This window comes from Orbicella faveolata, unplaced genomic scaffold (genome assembly GCF_042242905.1).
Source record: "Orbicella faveolata isolate gen_17 unplaced genomic scaffold, um_ofav_v1 contig_46, whole genome shotgun sequence".
NCBI classification, from domain to species: Eukaryota; Metazoa; Cnidaria; class Anthozoa; order Scleractinia; family Merulinidae; genus Orbicella; species Orbicella faveolata.
In genome coordinates this window covers 25,742,553-25,765,146 of record NW_028301576.1, presented here as the reverse complement: position 1 = coordinate 25,765,146, position 22,594 = coordinate 25,742,553, and the positions used below count along the sequence as shown (strand labels likewise).

The window sequence follows — 22,594 nt, the reverse complement described above, 5'->3', positions numbered from 1 at the left end:
TTCCAGGTGTATTGCATGGACCCCTTTTTTATAGACATCTTGAGAATGATAAAACAACTGCCCTAAGAGAGTGCAAAGGGAACTACTCTGCTCATATGACACTATCTGCAGAAAGCCAACAGGAATTACAGTGGTGGTATGACAATATAGATAATGCTGATTATAAGATCTGTATACCTACTTCCCAGATCAACATCACTTTGTACTCTGATGCCTCAAATGATGGCTGGGGTGCATTGATGGGTACATCAAAAACAGGGGGTAGATGTAAGGAGGAAGAAACCCTGCAACATATAAATTGTCTGGGATTAATGGCTGTTTTATATGCCTTAAAAGCCTTCTGCAGGAAGGAGCACTCTACACATTCAGGTTTATGCTGACAACACCACTGTGGTGAACTATATTAACTCTATGGGGGGTACACACTCCATGGAGTGCCATTCTGTTGCTAAGAACATTTGGCAATTTTGCATGGACAGACAGATATGGTTATCTGCAGCTCATATCCCAGGGAAAGAAAATATCCATGCAGACAGAGAGTCCAGGATTTTCAGTGATAATAAAGAGTGGATGCTTTCACCTCGCTTATTTTGCGAGATCATTGACATATGGGGGAAACCCACCATAGACCTTTTTGCTTCTAGGCTAAACAAGCAATTAGATTGTTATGCATCCTGGAAACCAAACCCAGAAGCAACTTATGTGGATGCTTTTTCAATCACTTGGGGTAATCATTTGTTCTATGCTTTCCCTCCATTTAGTTTGATTGCACAATGTCTACAGAAAATAGCAATGGAGAAATCAGAGGGCATCATAATTGTTCCTATGTGGGAAACTCCGCCATGGTACTCACAACTATTACGCATGATAACGGATGTTCCAAGGACTCTGCCACAAAAGTCAGACACTCTTCAAATGCCAGCAAGGAAGGAAATCACACATCCTCTAGTCAAGAAAATGACCATGATGGTCTGCGGAGTATCAGGCGATCCCTTGAAACACAGGGAATTTCAAGACGAGCTTCGGACATCATCTTACAGTCATGGAGGAAGGGAACACGTAAACAGTATGTTTCATACATCAAGTGCTGGACCAAGTATTGTCATAGCCAAAATGTCAGTTGGGTTGATCCCTCTATTTCCCAAGCTTTAGATTTCCTTGTCGAGTTATATGACCAAGGTCTTGGTCACAGTGTTTTGAATACAGCACGATCGGCTCTCTCCTGTATACTAAAACCTGTAAATGGCATTACATTTGGTCCTCATCCTACAGTCACAAGATTTCTGAAAGGAGTCTTCGAATCCAGACCAACAGTATCAAGATACACAGAAACATGGGATGTAGGAACAGTCCTGAGACATCTAAAGCCAGTTTGTGCTCTGTACCTTTAGACCAGATAATGTCAGCTGCTGGTTGGTCTTCAGCCACCACTTTTGCTAGGTTTTACAACAAGCCGTTTGATGTAAACAGTGGTTTTGCTGACAGCATTTTGTCACTTAAACAATTCACTAATAAACCACCTCGCATATGGTTCAAATGGTTTCATGTGTGCAGTTGCTTTGAAGTCTCACGTGAGCCCTCAGTGCAGTGAGAGAATAGAATTCAACAATTAAACGAGACTTACCTGTAAGTTGAAGTTTGATTAGAATTCTATCTGTCACCAAGCACTGAGGGATTATGTGTCCGCCCTAGGTTTTTCATGCCCAACCCTTTTGTGGCTTGGTGCTGGATTTTCCACTGCACACATGGCAAGTGCTTTAAAAACTGAGTTCACGCAGGCGCGATGCTATCTCACGTAATCCCTCAGTGCTTGGTGACAGATAGAATTCTAATCAAACTTCAACTTACAGGTAAGTCTTGTTTAATTGTTGAATTTTGTTTGATTTTTGTGGGAATTTGCTCTTAAGAGATTTTTTCCTACAGGCTATATTGATATAAGTTTCTTTCATTTGGCGTAAACCTCATGCTTAAGGTTGTAATTGTTGATGCTCTGATCCATTTTGTTACTGTTGCAACAGTGTCTTAAGTATTATTAAAAGACTGATTACAAAGATTATAACTTTATTTTGGGTAGGTTGTAGTTGCAAATCCACAATTCATTCTCAAAAACAGGTCAGATCCACATACACTTCTAAACCTTCCCACTATTAACTAAATGGAAAATATACAAGCAATAAATAAACATAGGAGTTTCAAACACTGATTTGGCTAAAACTTACATTCTGTAGGAACTTGTGGAAAATAGGAACATGGCAAATTGTTTTCCTCCCTATATGCGGCACAGGCTTCCCAACACTTGAATAAGAAATCGTTTAAAACGGGACAATAATTGATAACAAGGTAACCATTTCTTTCATCTAGTTTCGGTTTCGTTTGGTTTGGTTTGGTTCGGTTTGGCTTGGTTCAGTTTGGTTTTGTTTGGTTTGGTTTGGTTTTGTTTGGTTTTGGTTCATTTTGTCAACTACAGCAAGCCAAGTATAACCCCATGAAGTGAGAACTGGACATTGGACATGCCTTTTGCAGATTCTTGTACGATGAGTGGCTATACGACAAGAACGGTTATCTCCACGGGACAAAAACACAAATTTTGGTGACCTTAAGAAATAATTAAAAGGAACCTGAAAGCTGTTCTTAATCTTTCGTTGTCTTTAATATGACAATAAACTTCATAAAGGTTCAATGAAACTTTAATCGGTCTTTAATTAACCTTAAGTTAAACTTTAAAAACTAAAAAATTTAGGTTGCCATTATGCGATCTTTTTTTTAATTCCAAAACGGACCTTAAGGTTTTGTACCTTAAAGGAAGAGTTAAAGTAAACTAAAATCCATATAATCTCTTTTGGCATCTTAAATTAGAACATGAAAGTTGGTAAACATAGTCGAACTTTAATCAATCTTTAATTAACTTTTAGTGAACCTTAAACAAAGCAGATATTGTCCCACTAAACTTCACAGCTCGTGACTTCCGATAGAGAATTACGGACCCCGTGTTCGTGCTCGATGAAGCTAAAGGTTATGTTTATTGCGCTCATTGTGATGATGTCGTATCACGTTCAACCTACGAAAGACACGAAAGGAAAAGGTACTCGGTTTTATGCAATAGCACCAGGCAATCTACAGTAGAGTCTTGCAATTTAGATTCTGGAACATCAAGTTCGCCAGACGATGAAGGTTAGTAATTTTAGATTCGTTTAGATCTCCTGGATATGTTTGAAGCAGCTTTGCATTTTAGCGGGTGTGTTAAGTCTCCAAAAAATGCCTCCTTTTGAAACCTACAGAAAGAAACCTTGATGAGCAAACAATGCCTTCACCTCCCCTCTGCCGGGACTAAATGAATCATTCTGGGGACCGATGGCGTAGATGTCTGTAGTAGCCAAAATGACCTTAAAACTTGATTTGAACCCCCTTCCATTTAATTGTTTTACATATATAAATTCTGAGTTACTGATCAGGAGCCACGGTTTGATCACTGTTTTCATCATTCTGTACTCGTTTCAGTCCGAAGACGACAACCAAAATGATACAGCTGCGGGTGGTAGCAACAGTGATGATCACCAAAGTGACGAGAAGTCAAGTTCCGATTGTGAGTCTGAAGAAATCTGGAACGGGGTACTACCCAAGATGTTGTCCAGAGACATAGAAAGTGCCCCGCCACTTCCCGAGTTTCAGCGCCAGCAGACATCATTACAGAAAGTGAATTCACTGATCTTTTGGTTTGTTTATTTTCTGCTTATCTGGCAAGCAACTTGCCATCTGAGTGATAATGGAATGGCTTGGTTGCTTCGGTTCCTCGTCTCATGGCTCAAGGTTCTGAGCATAAAAGAGAAGATAATATTGAGCTTCTCTGGATCACTCTACCTCGTCAGACAATTCCTGAATTTTGATAGAGATAACTCTAATAAGTTTGTGGTTTGCCCCAAGTGTACGAAGCTGTATAAATACAATTCCTGCCTTACGATGGTGAACAATCGACAAGTTGCCAAAACGTGTAGCAACACTTATTTTTCCAGAGGGAGGAAAATGGGATTCCGGATTTGATCAAAATCTGTGGAGGTCCCGTACTAATGAAGACCATCGTCGACAAGCTGTCAAAATTGCTAAGTGCAAAACAAAAGCCCAGCAAAATTTGGTGGGTCAAAAAAGTGGTATCACGCACTATAGCATCTTACTTGATCTTGACTACTTCAACGTTATAAGATTTTGCCCTGTTGATCCAATGCACAATCTTTTTCTTGGGACAGCGAAAAAGATGTTCCATCTGTGGAATGACATGAAATTATTTTCCCCGAGTCAACTGAAAGACATTGAGGACAGAATCAAATCATTAGAAGTACCTGGTGACATCGGTAGGCTCCCAACCCAAATAACCAGTAATTCGGGTTCATATACGGCTGAACAATGGAAAAATTGGACACCAATATACTCTATTTATTGCCTTAAAGGTATCTTACTGGAGGATCATTTCAGATGCTGGCAAACGTTTGTTTTAGCTTGTAAATACTTCTGCCAGTCAGCTATTTCCAAAACCAACCTGAACATTGCTGACAGTTTGATCCTGAAGTTCTGCAAGTCAGTCGAAAATTTGTACGGCAAGCATGTCATTACACCAAATATGCATCTGCATAACCATTTGAAAGAGGTCATACTTGACCATGGACCGGTTACAAGTTTTTGGTGCTTTAGTTTCGAAAGCTTCAATGGTATTTTGGGCAGCACACAGACAAACAAAAGATCTGTGGAACTACAGCTCATGAGGCAATTTCTAATGTCAAGGTATTTGAAAGATATGATGCTACCCAGAATGTATCAAGATGAGTTTCTGCATTTATGTTTACCAACAAGTTTGGGAAGCAACGAGGGTGAAGAAATGTCCCCCTCAGACTGGTCCACAGATCATGAGTTTAATAACATTGTGTCAACTGCATCACCAGATGGCAAAATCAGTTTACCAAACATGTACGTAAACAGCGATATTGTACCAAGTGATCTTGCGGAAAGCATACACAAGTATGGCTCTATAAAGATTTGGTCTACCACCTTGGGTCTAAATTGCAACCAAGAGGGATACGGTGAGGCCAAATTTTAGCATCCTGGCCTGCAAATAATGGTCAAGTCCTGAAAAAAACACTCTGTGTGTCTGCTGGCACTGCACAGGATTACTTTCGCCATTCAATTAAGCTGGGAAATGATCATCTCAAACACTACTTTGCTTGCATAAGATGGTATGTACCCGACGAGGACACAAATAGCTATGGGAATCCTGTCAAAGTTTTCAAAAACAAGTTGCAGTCGGGATGACCATGTTCATTTATGCTTGTTCAAAGATTCTTTTCCAGATTTGCTACTGCCAAATTTGAACAAGAGGGGGAAAAGAAAATTGCTGTGTCTCCCATCATCAGAAATGTTCATTTATAGAAATCAGTTTAATGAACTGCAATCTAGTGAAAAAGTATATGATTGCCGTTCATTAAGTTGAGCATTAATTATTGCTTGCACCCGTGATCACGATAGAAATTAAGAGTCTCTTGTTCGATTGTCAATCCAAAACAGAATTTCTACAACTTTGTTATTACAGTGGCCCTCGTGGTATTGTAAATATCTTTATATGCAATCAGTCATGGCCCATATATATAAGCAGTATATAAGCACATATAAGCCTGTATATAAGCAGTAAATTCAGAATTTAAGTGAACCCTGTTACATGAACTGTGTGAATCAAAACTACAAACAAAAAATATATACAATCATGCATCTCGAAATTGCAAATAGTCATGGGGAAAAGCTAATCAGATAAGAAAAAATCAGCAAGCCACAACGGTAATTATCATTTGTTTTCCTGTGCTTTTGGTTATTCTTTGATTTGGCTCTAATTGGTGGATACATGTACACAATTGACATGTCAATTGGCAAGTCACATGTTTCAAAATGTTTCGATTTGCTCATTTACCCAAAAGATTTCTATTTCAAATAGAAGTTGCCAAGCCTCAATGAATTTCCTTGAGATGCCTGAAAAAGATGGAAGAAAAATGAATAGTTTTGTAACACCCACTGGCAAATAGCACTAAACATCACGATCAAACATTGTGTAATCTAAATATTTAAATAAGTTCTAGTTTTAAATACAACACTAACGAGATGTGTTTTAAGAACCAGTCACTTGGTGTGAATGTGGTCTCCAGTGTGCATGCCCAAGTGAAAAATGCCATCAAGCACTCACAAATGTACTAGCTAGCAAAACTGATCATTGCGTTGGTTTGAATGTGGTCACTCGTCTTGACACAATTACATGTAAAGATCTGGCACAAATGCCGTCACTCACATAATGTACCAAGTATCAAGATCTCACATTGTGAAACCCTTAATCAGTAAATTGTACTGTAATTTACAACACAACGAAGCTGCCAAACTCTTGATTTGCATGCCAATTAGGAATGTGGTCACTCTATTACAGTCCAATTAAGCTTTACAATCTCTCAGTCACTGGCAAATACATGTAGTACTAACCATCAAAATCAAACATGTGTAATCTAAATTCAACAGTTCTATTTTTGAATAAAACACCGAAAAGTGTTTTAAGAACCAAAGTCACTTGGTGTAAATGTGGTCTCCAGTGTGCATGGCTAAGTCAAAATGCCATCACGCACTCACAAAATGTACTAGCTATCAAGGTCTGACAATATGAAATTAACCAACACCATAACATTAAACAAAACAAACACAGGCCAAAACTGATCATTGAGTTGGTTTGAATGTGGTCACTCGTCTTGATACAATTAAGCGTAAAGATCTGGCACAAATGCTGTCACTCACAAAATGTACCAAGTATCAAGATCTCACATTGTGAAACCCTTAAGCTATAAATTGTATTATTATAACACAAGAAAGCTGCAAAAATCTTGATTTGCATGCCAATTAGGAATGTGGTCACTCTATTACAGTCCAATTAAGCTTTACCATCTCTCAGTTACTGGCAAATACATGTACATGTAGTACTAACCGTCAAGATCAAACATTGTGTAATCTAAATTAATAAGTTCTATTTTGGAATAAAACAATGAAATGTGTTTTAAGAACCAAAGTCACTTGGTGTGAATGTGGTCTCCAGTGTGCATGGCCAGGGAAAAATGCCATCACGCACTCACAAAATGTACCAGCTATCAAGGTCTGACAATACAAAATTAACGGCCAACTCCATTACAGCAAAGAAAACAAACACAGGTTAAAACTGATCATCACCTTGGTTCAAATGTCGTAACTCGTCTTGATGCAATTAAGCGTAAAGATCTGGCACCAATGCCGTCACTCACAAAATGTACCAAGTATCAAGATCTTACATTGTGAAACCCTTAATTAATCAATAAATTGTATTGTTATAACACAAGAAAGCTGCCAAACTCTTGATTTGCATGCCAATTACGAATGTGGTCACTCTATTACAGTCCAATTAAGCTTTACCATCTCTCAGTCACTGGCAAAGACATGTAGTACTAACCATCAAGATCAAACATTGTGTAATCTAAATTAAAAAGTTCCATTTTTGAATAAAACAATGAAATGTGTTTTAAGAAACAAAGTCACTTGGTGTGAATGTGGTCTCCAGTGTGCATGACCAAGTCAAAATGCCATCACCTCACTCACAAAATGTACTAGCTATCAAGGTGTGACAACATGAAAACAATAACATTAAACAAAACAAACACAGGCCAAAACTGATCATTGCCTTGGTTCAAATGTGGTCACTCGTCTCAATACAATTAAGCGTAAAGATCTGGCACAAATGCCGTCACTCACAAAATGTACCAAGTATCAAGATCTCGCATTGTGAAACCCTAATCAATAAATTGTATTGTTATAACACAAGAAAGCTGCAAAAATCTTGATTTGCATGCCAATTAGGAATGTGATCACTTATTACATGTACCATGCAATTAAGCTCTACAATCTGTCAGCCCCTTACAAATAGTACCAAATATCAAGATCTACAGCTGTGGTATTGTTTTCTATCTAAACAAATGCTGTTACTCGTGAAATGTACCATTATTGAGATCTTACCTCGTGAAACCCTAATTATCAACGAATCCTACTTTGACAAGTAAAAACAAATGATATAATCTCCCGACGTTTCGGCAACCTCATGACGCCATTATCAAGGGTACAAATGAGAATTAAATTAACAAATGCGAGTTCAAGAGTTATAACTAATTTACATAGCGGAGGTGGCTACACAAATACTTTAGCACAGATAGAATCCATTTGCACGTTCAAACTCGGTGTTAATTGTTTGATGTAAAGCATCTCGTTGACAAGACGATCGAATTTGTTCATGCATTTCTTGAGAACTTTGAAACAGCTGAGGAGGTCCTCAGGGACAGCACCTGCATGGTTGTTGTTTAGTGCTTGCATACTGAAGATGATGTGCTTTTATGGCCATCCACGCGGGCATATAAATACCCGCACGTGTAGCCAACATAGCTCCCTGTATCACACAGGTTACATTTAAACTGGTACACTACGCACTGTTAATTAACCAGCTGTGGTTTGGTCTCACATTCTTGAAGGTCTTGGCCAATTTTCCAACTGAGAAATACGGGCTGGATTGTGGTTTGGAGCTTAATGCTAAGGTCTTTCAACTGCATCTTAACAATGTTAGCTGAGTCTCAGTCCTTGAAGGGTATGACTACTCAGGTCACATCATTTTCCGCCAATTTTCCCGAAGCCTGCAATGGCTGCTGGTCAGCAACTCTCGAGTTGACAAAGGTATTAATGGTGGAGTTGATAAGGTGACGAGGGTAGTCCAGACGTGAGAATAAGGACTTCCAGTGCTCACACTCCTCTGAAAACTAAGGCAGGGTTCATACAGAAAATTGCAACCATTTTTCAAGGACTTTTCAAGGACCGAATTTATTTTTCAAGGACCCACCAATAAATGTAAATAGTGTAATGTTACAGGTTAAATAATGTAAATAACATGCACCTTTTCAATTAACAGGATTTTAATGCCTGAAGTTTCTCCTCCATCTTCTTCTCTAGGTTGTTTAGTTCCTCTGCCTTCTCTTTGGACGTTTTTCTTAGTGAATTTGACTGTGTCACAAAAGATATATCTCTGGTCGATTCAGCCTTCTCAGACAAATTATCTGCCGACTTAATTAAACAGTCAATGTCCTCATTCATTCTCCTCTTTTTCTCTTTAAGTTCCTCAATTTCATCCAACAAAGACTTCCGCTTCCGACTTCCTTCTTCAGATTTCTTGTTCTGTCGTTGTTGGTCCAGGTACCTTTCATAACGTTTTCTTGCTCCTGCGCATGAGGTGAGTAAAGGCTGGGTAAGAGGTACATTCAAGACGCCACCAACAGCATTTAAATGATCACACACAAGGCGTTGAGCCACGAGTGATTCATTTGCTAGATTCTCAATTTCAAGCTCCTTATTCACTGAGAAACCTCTCTCTACTGAAGCTTGACCATGAGACAGGACTAAAAGGAGCTGTACTACTTTAAACAACTTCTGGTAAGACTCGGTATTCGTACAAGTGCTGAACAGCTCATCTAATCTGTCAGTACTAAATTTGAAGTTCAAAAACTTCTCAGATCCAAAGGCTGGTATGTTGTCCAGAAAACTAGTGTACTCCTGGATTATGGCATCACAGTCACTTTCTTTGATCCTTCTGACATTCACAAGTTGGGATACAACCCTTTTAAACCTGGATATGGACTGGTCTGCATCAGAAGCCATCTCTCTGGGGTTCAAAGCACTCAAATTTCTCACCAAGGAATATGAAGCAGGACATTTGGTCAAAAGCTTCTGTAGAAGTTCTATCAGAAAGGTCTTGCACTGCAATCTGAATTCCAAAACTTGCTTTTCACTTGCTCCAACAGAGTCTTTTAGTGCCTTTTCAGTTAAGAAACCAATGTCAATCTTTTTGTAGTTTACATGGATTTGTTTATCGGTGACGTCAAGTTTGACAAGCTTATCAGCAGTTGTAGCTTCTGACAAAACTTCTTTCTTCATAAACCTTCGCATTAATGATCTTAGGAGGTTGCACAGTTCACTAGAAAGGAAGGGTGTTAGGGGTTTGTCACTTTGAAATGTAACCAAAAATGGTTGAATTTGCCCTGCTACACACTTGAAAAATTGCAATTTAGCTCTGATTAGTTTGTCCTTGGTAGCTTCAACAATTGTTTCATATGATTTGTTCCCTGGTTTTGTGATTTGCTTGGATTCAGCAGCTCTCACATACTTGAGTATGTCCTCCCACAGTTCTAGAGCTCTTTCGCAAACAGTCTCATTCTCCAGCCATCTGTGATTCACAAACTTGAGGGGCAACCTGGTGCTGCCAGAAATCTGTAAGAAATCTTCCCGCCTTGCAGGTGAATCTTTAAAAAGATAATAAAGGCTTGACAGCAATGCTTCCACTTTCCACTCTGCTGCAGTTGCTCCAGTTTTAAAGCTATTGTGCACAATGTGGAGTCCACATGATCCTATGTTTATCAAAATTGTATCAAAATCATCAGATAGTTTCTTCTTCATATTTGTAAAGAACTTCCAATTAACATTAGGTCCATCCATGCTGATTTGTACCAGGTTGCAAATAGGAAGTCCACTGTTCACCACACTGTCCTCAAAATGCTTGACCATATCATTGGCAGTTGCATGACCCAAAAACTGTGAGCCAAAGTAACATGTGACAACTTTGTCACCCTCCCAATAACGAACGTGAATGTCCATTTGCTTCGATTGACTCTTCTTATTTAAGCTCTCATCAAAGAGAATCGTGAAATATCCTTTTACAGCTTTCATCAACATTTCCTTTAAGTATTCGGCTAAACCAAAAACACATAGGTAGGATGTTTTTCTTGATCTGCAAGTAAATTTTGCAGCTATTTGGCTATCAGGAAACATAACACGAAAAATTTTCTCAATGTTTTCATTAGAATTATAAGAACAGTGACTCGAAATGGTTTTCAAAGTCCACAATACCTCAGACTTCAGTACATCGTTTCTGCTAAAAAACTGAGAAACTGACCTCCCAGAGGATGGTGCAACATTCGTGGCTGGAGGCGGTGGAATGTTCATCGGTGCATCTTTGTCAAGAGTACCAGTATCAACCTTTTCCTGATTCACAGTTGCTGCGGAAATCCTGCTCTGAACCTCACAAACTTCTTTCGCTAAGTATGGCTTCACAGTACTTGTTGTTGCATTCTACTTTACAGATGTCTGATGTTTACTTCCTGCCATGTGTGAACGTAGTGCACTCTCGCCCATCGTTGTTAAAGCGATAGTTTTGTTGCACACTATGCACAATGCTTTCCGCAAATCGCCTTTTACTTGCCTGACCCATTTATATTCTTCCTTAGTTAACCATTTGGGGTTAAATGTACACTTTCCAGGCATTTTTTCAACAAATACCCTCCAACAACAGAACGTTTTGAAAAACTCCGCAATTACAAGCTCCATGTGACATGTGCATGAGCATGACAAGCCATACACACAACCGCTGGTCAATTTGGTTTCGGCTCGCAGTTAATCGCAGTTTGGCTCACATTTCGGTTTTGTTTTTGTGTCTAGGTTATTCTTGCGACAAAAAAATGAAAAAATACTCTGATCTAAACAAAAAAACTTTCTTCGACCCCTAAAGATTTTATGTTGGAGAAAATTCAAGGCCTTTTCAAGACCTTATCAGTGAATTTAAGGACTTTTCAAGGATGTATGGAATTCAAGGACTTTTCAAGGACTCCCTCTAAAATTCAAGGACTTTTCAAGACTGTGCGAACCCTGTAAGGCCATGAAGAGGACAAACGATACGCACGATCCAGCATAGTTGTTAATAAGCTCTGTTTGTACCGGTTGTCAACGTGGCTCTGGTAGTGGACAAGTAAACCAGTATTAGTAGGCTTCACATAAACTTTAGTCTCGATTTGGGGTGCACGGTTTAGGAACTGGGTGCCAAGAAAGGGGAGGATGCCATCCTTTTTGATTTCCATTGTGAAGCTGACAGAAGGATGGGCGTGGTTCAGGGTGTTAGGAAGTCCGTAGCTGTAGTAATGTTGGGCATTGTAGTGAGAGTGTCGTCAACATATCTGCGGTAATAATCAGGCAGCTTGCCTTCTAGCTCTAGCCTCTCTTCCAACAATGACATAAACACGTTAGCTAGCAAAGGCCCGAGAGGGAACCCATGGCCACTCTGTTGGTTTGTTCGTACAGGGCACCATTGAACTGGAACAACTGACCCTTGGTGGACACGTTCAACAGATCAATAAGGTCTTCTTTGGAGATGTTCAGGTTGAGCTAGAAGATCTTTGGAGATGTTCAGGCTGAGCAGCTTGCCTTCTAATCGGTCACGCAATCTCTTGTATGATTTCACGAAAAGTTGCAATTTTGAGCGCTCTCTCATATAGCACAATCTAATTTCCCCAGAAAAAGTTATATCAGCTAAGAGCCCATCTCCTTTCAATTCTACGTGATAAATGTCATTTGATTTGTGATAAAGGTAGTAGGGTTAATTATTTTTTGAAGTTTACTAGTAATTTCTATGGAAAAACAGAGGGCTTTCCTTCAGGTCTCACTCAATATCTTAATGTTTTTCAAATGTCATAGGAATTGTAAAATAAAACCTGCAAAAGTTGCAGAATCAGCTGAATTCAAGTGAATGTCTTCTGGGTTTATAGTTACGGCAAGCCATTAGCTTCAAAATGGCTAATTTTTGAGTCTAATTTTCCAATGCCTGGCCCCAAAATCGAGTATCGTCATTTTCTGCCAAAACAAAACCCCATTTGACAAATGAACCACATAGCGATAAATAGCTCAATATGGACTACTAATAGCCAATGTTTGAGCGATTTTGAAATTTTGAAACTTGCTGCTCAATTTTTGATTTTTGTGGACACGCACTCTTAAGTATTCCTTGCGTGCACTTTTATTGTGCTTTCCCATTCTCTTATAATAATGAAAACAGAGATACTAAAAATAGGGCTTATCCTTTTCTGCATTATTTTTCGTATATTCTCAAACTATGGGACATCAATTTCCTTGATTAAGAGATCAGGACCATTCCTCCACGGTTTTAAACTATTTCCTTCCACTTAAAATTTAAGCAATAGAGAACTTTTTCCGTGTTTACATAGTCTCATCTAAACACGAGGAGGGTCAAGAGAATTTGACACAGTTATGAAACCCGAGATGTAGTTGATGGTAACTTTTGAGAATTCTCCCAACCCCCTGAGTGTTCAGATAAGGCTATCATGAACATGGAAAAAAGTGCTCCATTGCTTTTATAAAATAATTCTCAAAACTATGTGGGAATCTAAAATGTCACAACCCCGTTTACATACTCTCATCTAAACACACCTATTGACCAATGAGAGCCCACATAGTAGCTCAGTTATTTTGTAAAATGCATTATTTGTGACTGGTGTGACCAATGAAACAGATCAGAGTCACAAGAGGAAAAGAAGTTGTCAGAAGGAAAACTTACTGGTGCTTAACATTGACCCAAAAAATTCCGGCAGAAATTTTGGTTAACAGTCAAAATTATGGATCAGACAGTTTAAACCTGTAAAATCAACTATTAATAAGCAATTGTGCACTACATGTACCTCAGGAGGTAGTGCACTATATAGTGTTTTCGTTTGGAACAAGAAAATCAAAAATTTTCTGTATCATTCAAAGTCAACGTAGCCAGTTTTTTCTTAGTAATGGTAAGCACCCCCTTGAGTACAAACTCGGTTAATCAGTGGTGGTCACCACAATTAGAAGAAAAAGTAGTTTAAATTGGTGCTATATTTCCCTTGCAATGCCCCAGGGTTTGGATGGATGTCACTTGGGCTTTCATTATAAGTAGCCACTAGCTTTCTAGCCGGACCACAAGCCATACACTTGGATGTATACTGTATTTAATATATACACTGATGATGAGAGCATGTCGATCTTAGGTTATGCAAGCTTACTTCATAAGTCAAAAAATTGTCCATGTGCTTGGAAAGCTTCTGAAGACATATGAAGCAGCAATTAGGAGTATTATCCAAGAATAAATGGAACTTACCTTAAAACTATCACAGAGGAGAGTAAATTCAATGCTCTGACCTGATTTCCTGCTGAAGATCAAGCGTGGTAGAGAAGGCTTGAGTTTCGGGTTAATAAATGACACTGGAACTTTGACATTGGTTAGTGATCACGTGAAGCACTAGATTGAGGCACCCATAACGGTAGTTCAAATAAATTGGCGCACTTTTTCGGTGACCATTCTTTACTCTTTAAGATTGTTAGCTACATTCTTGTCTTCTCCAAGTTTGCAAGTCCTTTTTTCTTCTTTCAATATCTATGACATTTGGGTCGACTTTACAGTGGAGATCAGCCAACCAATACCTAGTCATTGTCAACAAGCAGGAGATCGAGAATCATGGCAGAGCGAGTTGATGTACTCACTGACGTCCAAGGTAACTTGTCAGACGAATGCTTGGTATTATTAGAGGAAGTGATAACAAGCAACAGAAAACTGGCCGAGGAAAATGGCAGGAGCACGGAAGAAACAGCAAAACTCATGCTGAAGTCCTCAAACGGATTGAGCAGCGGCTGGAGAGCCAAGGAAATGCTGAAGCGGGAAATGGTACTCGAAGACGTTTCCATTGTTGAAGACAGACCACATGAATTGTGGTACCAGTGCATGTAGAGTAAGTGAAAAGTTTACGCATGAGATTTAAATTTTGTTGGATCTTGTTTGCATGAGAATGAAATCAGTGACCCATATACAGATTGAACAAATTCGTTTGAATGGTTTCTATTGTTTGGCTCTTGAGTATCATAATTAAGGACTTAAGCTTAATTAAGACAGAAATCAAGTGAGATTAACTTTGAATTTTTCTGCTTCTCAGCCTACGAAATACAATCTTAAATATAAATTCCCAAGACTAAAGAAAAAACTTTCCTTTTCCATTTTTAACGTATGCATATGTGACACAGTTAATTTGGCGCGCGAACGAAATTATGCGTCCATAATTATTCAGATCACATGTTTTTTTCATTTACCTCAGGCAAGGCTGAGGTTAATTTAGAATTTTTTCGCTTCTAAGCCTACAAAATGAAATCAAAGAAATACGGTTTCATGACTACACTGAAAAAGTTTTCCTATTCCTTTTTCTTTTGATGTAGTTGTTCGCGTTTAAAAAAACATAACGTAATTGGGTGCACAAATGAATTATGTGTGCATAATTATTCAGACTGCTAAGTGGTGGTCATGTTGTTCAGTTATTTTTAATTTACCTCAGGTGGAAAGTTATTATTAAAGTAACTTTTTTAAACATTTTAACCTCCATTAGACAAATTCCAGGACCATTATCTACATTTCTCTTGACCAATAATTGTTGTTATTGAAACCTAAAGCTTATATCTAGTGTTTGTAGCCAATAAAATGTACACTCTGAGTGGCCATTCTTCAGGCATTATTCTTTCAAAAGGCCAACAGGCCTACAAAAACAAAGCAAAGGTAATTAAAAAAAACTATTGCTTTTTCCTGATTATGGTAGTTGCTGAAAAGTAGTTGCTCTTGAAAACTTTTGAAAAAATAAAGGAAAATGTGCCTTCAACTGACAAGCTTAAAATTATTTTCTAACGTTGTAAAAGATCCCTGCAATGTCATTTTCAGTGAAACTGGTGAAAACACATGTTGCTTTGTCAAACTGCACTCTAAATGAACAAATAAATTGTACCATTAATAAACAAACTCAAAAGAGTGTTGTAAAATGCTAGTCAGTGGTACTAAACCCCTGTGGAAAAGAGGAAATAAATTCAATCCTAGATGGCAGTCAACTGCAATAAATTCTATTTTTAACTGAAAGGTTTCTTTCTCAGAGATCAGTCAGGAAAATGTACAAAGTTCTGGCCAAAAGCATGACTTCCATGGCTTCTACCTTGATGAAGAGTGAGTAATTCAATGATATGGACATCTGATTTTATAAGGCAAAGTGTCTTGTCTAATACAACACAAATTGGGGAAAGTGGCCTTCTGTTTAAAATTCATACATATGGGGTAACCTTAACAACACAGTCTGTAATCCTCCACAACTATGCTATTCTGCCTTGTGGCTGACATCAACCATTAGACAGAGTGATAAAGGAATCCCTGTCTTGCAGAGTAATCTGCAATAACACCTACAGCTGTAGAACTATACATGATGTCCAAAATGTGTCTTGTTTTAAAATATCTGAAGTGCAGTGTTACAATGAAGCAAACTGAATGTTTTGTTGATGCTATATCTTTTTAGAGTAAGTTCAGAGAGCAACAAAATAATCTTTGAGAGGGTTATCAACCAAGTGCTTATCGAATATGGAGGACCAGAGAGATGTCCATGGACTAGGGCCATTATTGAAGGTACACTTCTTTTACCAAGGCAATTTATTTAAATGTACATTGTGTATTCATGTGCTTTAAACGTTGAAACTGAAACTTGTTCCATGCATAAACTTTGAAGGGGTTTCATTAAGGGCGGGGTACCAGGAAAATTGACCAGCTGTGAGGATGATTTTATCCACCTCATTTGACCACCTAGGGAAAGTTTTTCTACAAAGAAGTTCAGTTTATAAAGTTTTGCCTGCCTGCGAGAACCAGTTGCCCTCCTGTTGAAAACGTTAATGAAACCCCTGCTGGTTCCATTGATTAGAAATGATTTCTGAAAACTTTTCTTAATCACAGCCATTACATCAAAAAATGAATGAATGAATAAATAAATAAATAAATAAATAAGGAGGTTGCCATGCTTATTTGCATGCTGTAGCGCTAATTCTAGAAAACCTGCAAAATTATTCCTGGGTTCAGTCCATCAATTCTAAACAAATAGTCATGTTGAACGATTATTGCCAAATATATATTTAAATAACAATTGTCTTTTCTGAAGTGTTTAGTCTGCATCATACATGTGCTACCACTTCTTTTTTTAACAGCTGCTTTGCAAAGATATTACCTGTCTCGTTATGAGACAAGGTGGCTACAGAGCTCTTCTAAATATGAAGATCACAAAAGGAAGAATTGCGAGAGTGGCCGTCAAAGAGAGGTAGCTATGTACTTTGCACTTTAAGAAATGCCATCCAAGCCATAAAGGCAGGTTCAGACTTCTGAAAAGAATATGAAATTAATCCAAAAAGATGGATGCTTGGTAGAAAACCACACTTTTTTCTTTTATTAATCCTTATTTGTTTGCCTTAACATACATACATGTAAACTCTGGCTATTAAACCTGTCAAATTTCACTATATCACTATGCAGCTACATTTGTAAGTGAAGCCAAAAACACACAAAGCTATGCATTGGACTACAACAGATAAAGCTCTTTTAGCTACAACCCAGTGTGCTCAGAGAAATGAAAATATTGTAAACAAATTGGATCATGTGTACTAAAGGCGTCCGCAGTCGAGTATCAATCAATACCCTTGATCAATACTCAATTGACACTCCATCGACACCTCAGTTGACACTTGATCAACACTCCACCGTCATCTCGGTCGAGTGTCGGTCAAGAGTCGACTAATTTTCAATCGATTGATATGGGTCGGTCGACACTCACACAATATCAACCGACTGTTGATCAAGTGTTGATAGAGTGTAGACCGAGTATCAATTGGGATGTCGATCGAGTATTGATTGAGATCTCGATCGAGAGTATCAATCAAGAGTATCGATCGACACTTGACTGCGGATGCCTTTAGTACACATGATCCAACAAATTTATAGTTGAACAAAAGTAATTGAACAAAGTCAAGATGTGGTTTGACTGTATTGTAAGAAGGTGAATATCTTACTCATCCTTTTATATAATTATGTATTTTTAGAAGTTGTAAAGACAAACAGCAGCCCTTGAACTGGTCAACTGGGCCGACCAGCATGAAAAGGGCAAGGCTGCAGAGATCCTTATCATGGATGCCATGAGCAGTCAGGAAAGCTGCTGTGAGAATGATGAGAATGGCAATGCAAAAGTCGTGAAGTATGCTGTTAAGAAACTCTCATGGGAAAGCGGGCAGCTCAGGAAAATGAAAAAAAAGCTGGACAAAGCTTATAAGAAAAGGCTCACAAAGAGGGCAAAAGAAAGAACTTTGCCAAGAACTGAGCGGAGGAAAAGTCAGAACGTCAGTCCCCAACTGAATTCTCTCAATAGGCTCTGAAAGAGTAGACATTTAACCCTGTAATGTTTCTCTGTTTTGTATCTAAGGTTGCTGGTGGTCACTTGTTGACAGCATGACAAAGAATTTCAAAAAGCATACAAACCTTTATATGGTTTTTAAGAGCAGATCATTGTATTTTCATATTAATATTTGATGAATTTGTCATCGACAGATGAATGCTCAGAGTTAATTGACATCATAAATTTGCATTTTTAGTAGTAATTATTTATCCTATAGAAAATATACCATCACAAGAGTACAAGCTAGGAACATTTTAGGACTCCAGTATGAAAAAGCAACCAGTAACAGCCCGACTGACAAAGTTTCAGTCAAATACTTAATTTTTTTTGCAAGATACATGTATGGCTACTTTGAAGTTATTCATACTTCAAAATATACAAGATTGCAAAGTTGATCTAGCTACTTTAGCCAGTTATTTAAAATGGTCTCCATACTGTAGTTCTTTTGAAAGAGAGATTTCTTGTAATAGTTAAGAATATTTGATCAACTTGAAAATCTTTATTAATTATTTGTTAAGTCATTGTTCACTGGCAATCAGAAGTATTTGGAGGAAAAAAGGGTTGAGGAGTAGACCCAAACTAGACCTTTCTCGTACTCAGCTTTGAGCAACATTTATCATTGACATGGTTGAGTTGCCTCAGCAGAGGCTAGTGTAATTTGTCTGTTTTTAGAGAGAGGAATTGAAGATAATTCTCCCTGGATTGGAAACTTTTGTTGGTCCTGCTAAGGCAAGCTCAGTCAGAGTTGCATGTTTATCCTATGTGTCAGGTAGGCCATTGCCCCCATAAAGTGCAATCAGATAAAAAGAAAATGAAGAGATAGCATTTTTTTTCCTCAAATGACAAACAGGTGAATTCTGTTAACTTTGAATCAAGTGAACAGATATTTCAGAATTTTCTAATTTTGTAGCTGTTGATTGAGTGTAAATGTTTTCTCATTATTTATTGTAAATTGCAATGCAGTCAGCAAATAATGTTAAAAATGTTTCATGTGATGATAGAATGCAGAGGAACAAGAACCATTAAAAAACTAATAAATCAATTCTGATATAAATTGGGTTTCACTTTACTTTAGTTTGTTATGTATCCAGCAAAATAAAAAAAAAACAATTTGCATGGCAGATTCCAGTGATTAACTTAAAATATTGTACATGTTTCCAAACAAGCTAAGGAACTCCTGCTATCACTGCCCCTTTAAATTATGATTGGATGCTCAGCTTCGATCTGGTGGAGTATATTTCCCAAATTACCACTTTTGATGATTTTTGCCCTTTTTCCATTATTTACAAAAAGACCATTTTCTGAGCATTTAGGGTACACTATAAAGGTAAATTAAATTAATTAAATTAAATTAAAGATTACTTGAAAATTTTATTTAACATTTAAATGGTATTAAAAGGCAAATTAAAGATAACATTTGGAGCCACCAAGCAAAAATTAAAGCTAAACTAAAGTAACTTAAATGTACCTTTAAGACAATTTAGAGGATCTTCCTAAAGCCTATGAAATGAGCCTATAGGGTAACTTTAATTTCAGCTTAATGTGCTCATGAAATGGGTCATAAGAAGACTTAACTTAGCACATAAAAGTTCAATTAAATGTTCATTTCAGGAATTTCATAAATGAATAAAATATTGTTTAAATGCCTCCAATGTAGACCTTTAAGTTAGCTTGAAAACCAATTAATTGAGTTATTTCACCCTGTGCTCACGTAACAGGTGAAAACATTAGTCTGGTGGCTTGTTTTTGAAGAAGTTTTGCTGTTGTCCCTGCTGAGCACTGCCTTCAGAAAGCCTCTGGCCCTTTAGTGGACACGGTGTAAACATGGTATACATTGCAGCAATTGCACTGCCCCATTAAAGTACCCTACCATGAACCTATCGTGGTTATTGTAGTCAACATTCAACACGCTACTTGGCTTTAATCGATAAGATGAAATGTGCAATTTAACGATAGAGTGCAAAGAAAGCAATGAAAAGGGAGCGGTTCCTACATACAAAATAAATTACAAGTTGTAGACGAATACAATAAAAGAAACAGAAATAACGAGCTGAAGGTAGACGATACTTACAAACGTTGTATGACTAGGAAGCTAAGGAACACGTAAAAGGAAAACGGCAGGGTGGTAAATGAAACGAGATGACAGTAGTGTTGCGATGAAAATGCACAAATAAACTAGAAAGACGTATACAAAAGGGGACTGAAACAAAACAAAATTATGCGAAAAAACCTAACAATAATGATAACGTGAAAGCGAGATAAATGAAAAGAATGCGATGATCACGGAAAGAATGCACATACAAATGGCAAAAATAAGAAAGAATTAAATGCGACTGCAACAGTGGTACATCAGTATCCCAGCGTGAACAGCACCATCAAGAGCAAGAACCAAAGTTGATGCTCTCTCTGTTGAAAATCCAGTGGGAGAAACCAATTCCTGTATAGCCCCACCAAAAGACAGTTTTACATTGAAAGAAGTGAGCAGTTCTGGTGTCATCTTGCTGGGGATTTCTATTCTAAAGATCTCCTCATGCATCAAACTTCCATCGTGCAAAGCACCATCTAAACCAAGAACATGAAAGAGAAGGCTACCCTTACTTGCTTCTGAAGTTGCTGTCACCCTGCACAAGTGGAAATAAATTTCAGTAAAGCTTCACCAATAGAACCGTTAGATTGGGCAAAGACAGCAGTTCTGGTAACATCTGGCTGGAGCTTTCTTCTGTAAAGATCTCTTTGTGCACCAATGTTCCACCTAACAAGACAAAGACAAGGAATCGACAAAAACAAGGAAACGATAGAGAAGGCTGGCCTTACCTGCTCCTGAAGATGGTGCTGCCTACCCCGCACATCTGGTGCAAGAAACAGAGTTAATCGAAGCCTTTCCTCCTCCTGAAGTTGGTGCTGTCGCACATCTGGCAGAAGAAACAGTTCACTGAAGCCTTACTTGCTCCTAAAGTTGGTGTTATCTCCCCTGCATATCTGGCAGAAGGAACAGAGCTCAGCATGTATTTAATTTTCATTAGGGTCTGCCATTACCAGGGGTGAATTTAAGTCATAATGGGTAAATTGAAGCCCAAATAGATTTAACTGATGTTACAAGAAGAGATAACAAAGCATTGTTATTTTGCAAGTTTTGGAAACATGCGCACAAATGGAGGCTTGGAAGATTTTTAGATTTTGGGTTTTGGCAAACTTTCACAAGTGTTACTATAACCTGACAGTGACAAGGATGTAATGTTTACTTTAAAAAAAAACTTGGAGACAAGGAGAGGAAAATTGCTTGTTTATTTTGATTATCAAAATGTTCATTTACTTCCAATTTGTTTTTGTCATCATTTTGTCAAAGGCTTCCTAGGTTTGAGCTTAACCCCACCTAGTGTGGGGTAGTTTTAGTCTTATATACACTTTGATCATTTAGAATTGTACTCTTTAGGCACTTTCTGATTGAAGACACATCTTAGGGCTGGTCTCACATGACCTTTCCTCCCTCTATAATTATAATCTATGGCAAGGGAATCTGAAATAGTAATAACACCTTCATCGTGAGCAGCCAGTTCGAACTGGCAAGCTGTTTTCATTCCATTTCCATTCCATTCCCTTCTTCAGGTCATATGAGACCAGATCAAAAAATGTCTTTAAATCAAAAAGTTTCTAAATATGTTCTATTCTTTACTAAATAACACTGACATAAGAAACACTTCCAAAATTGTGGGAGCAACAAAGTGTCTATCCGAAAGTTAAAGTTTGAGTTGTTGAATTGAGTGAGATACTTTGTATAAAGAACTTTTCTCAGGTAAAGTGCTGTAAATAAATGTATATGGCTATGAGTGTCTTTTACTATAAACTTTCAGCTGTAGCACAAGATATATTTGCGGATAAAGAACTTTTCTCCTGTAAAATATTGTAAATAAATGCATATGCTAGGAGTGGCTTTCATAATTTCTTGAACAAATAACAATGAGGGAGCAACCCGGCCACACACGCCCTCCTTAAATCTACTACTCCCGTGGTCTGTGGTCCACAGTCCCGCAGTCGATGAACAAGAAATGAACTACGTGTTGAACTGAAGTGCTACCGCGGTCTGCAGTCCTGCAGTCAATGAACAAGTGTTAAACTGAAGTGCTACCACAGTCCGCAGTCCCGCTCTCAATAAATAAGAAATGAAGTAAGTGTTAAATTGAAGTGCTACCGCGGTCCATGGTCCCGCAGTGGACAAAAGAACGAGTTGTATTAGTGGTTTTTATATAGAGTTATCTTAATTATCATGACTGTGGGACTACGGTAGCAGCATTTGAAAACACACATTAAGTGGCCGGGTATTCTGAAGTTTAGCCACAATGAGAATGAAAATTTTGAGGTTTAATTGGTCAGAGCCCTCCACTATTTGAAGAAACCACTTTTAAGAGGCAGTCTCCCTAAAAGCGGTC

At 38.0% G+C, this 22,594-nt stretch overlaps 2 protein-coding genes, 1 long non-coding RNA gene and 2 pseudogenes across 3 annotated transcripts in view; 3 read left to right on the top strand and 2 right to left on the bottom strand.

Annotated features, from left to right (window-relative positions):
• Positions 1-22,594, top strand: part of LOC149099168 (uncharacterized) — a 276,702-nt gene that overhangs the window by 221,230 nt on the left and 32,878 nt on the right. The gene's annotated exons all lie outside the window — the stretch shown is intronic.
• LOC110055891 (uncharacterized) lies at positions 4,217-6,066 on the top strand. Its single transcript, XM_020762315.2, has one exon. It carries the CDS (start codon positions 4,217-4,219, stop codon positions 5,084-5,086), a length of 870 nt encoding a protein of 289 aa, XP_020617974.1. The 3' UTR covers positions 5,087-6,066.
• On the bottom strand, positions 8,060-12,250 carry LOC149099175 (uncharacterized; annotated as a pseudogene).
• On the bottom strand, positions 8,852-11,214 carry LOC149099176 (uncharacterized). The gene has a single exon (XM_089278265.1). The coding sequence runs from the start codon at positions 11,071-11,073 to the stop codon at positions 8,983-8,985; it is 2,091 nt and encodes a 696-aa protein (XP_089134391.1). The 5' UTR covers positions 11,074-11,214; the 3' UTR covers positions 8,852-8,982.
• LOC149099174 (uncharacterized) lies at positions 14,332-18,140 on the top strand (annotated as a pseudogene).

Bases quoted from the DNA above. Each gene is read 5' to 3' on its own strand.
- LOC110055891 (XM_020762315.2), top strand. From the start codon at position 4,217: ATGCACAATCTTTTTCTTGGGACAGCGAAAAAGATGTTCCATCTGTGG.
- LOC149099176 (XM_089278265.1), bottom strand. From the start codon at position 11,073: ATGAACATTCCACCGCCTCCAGCCACGAATGTTGCACCATCCTCTGGG.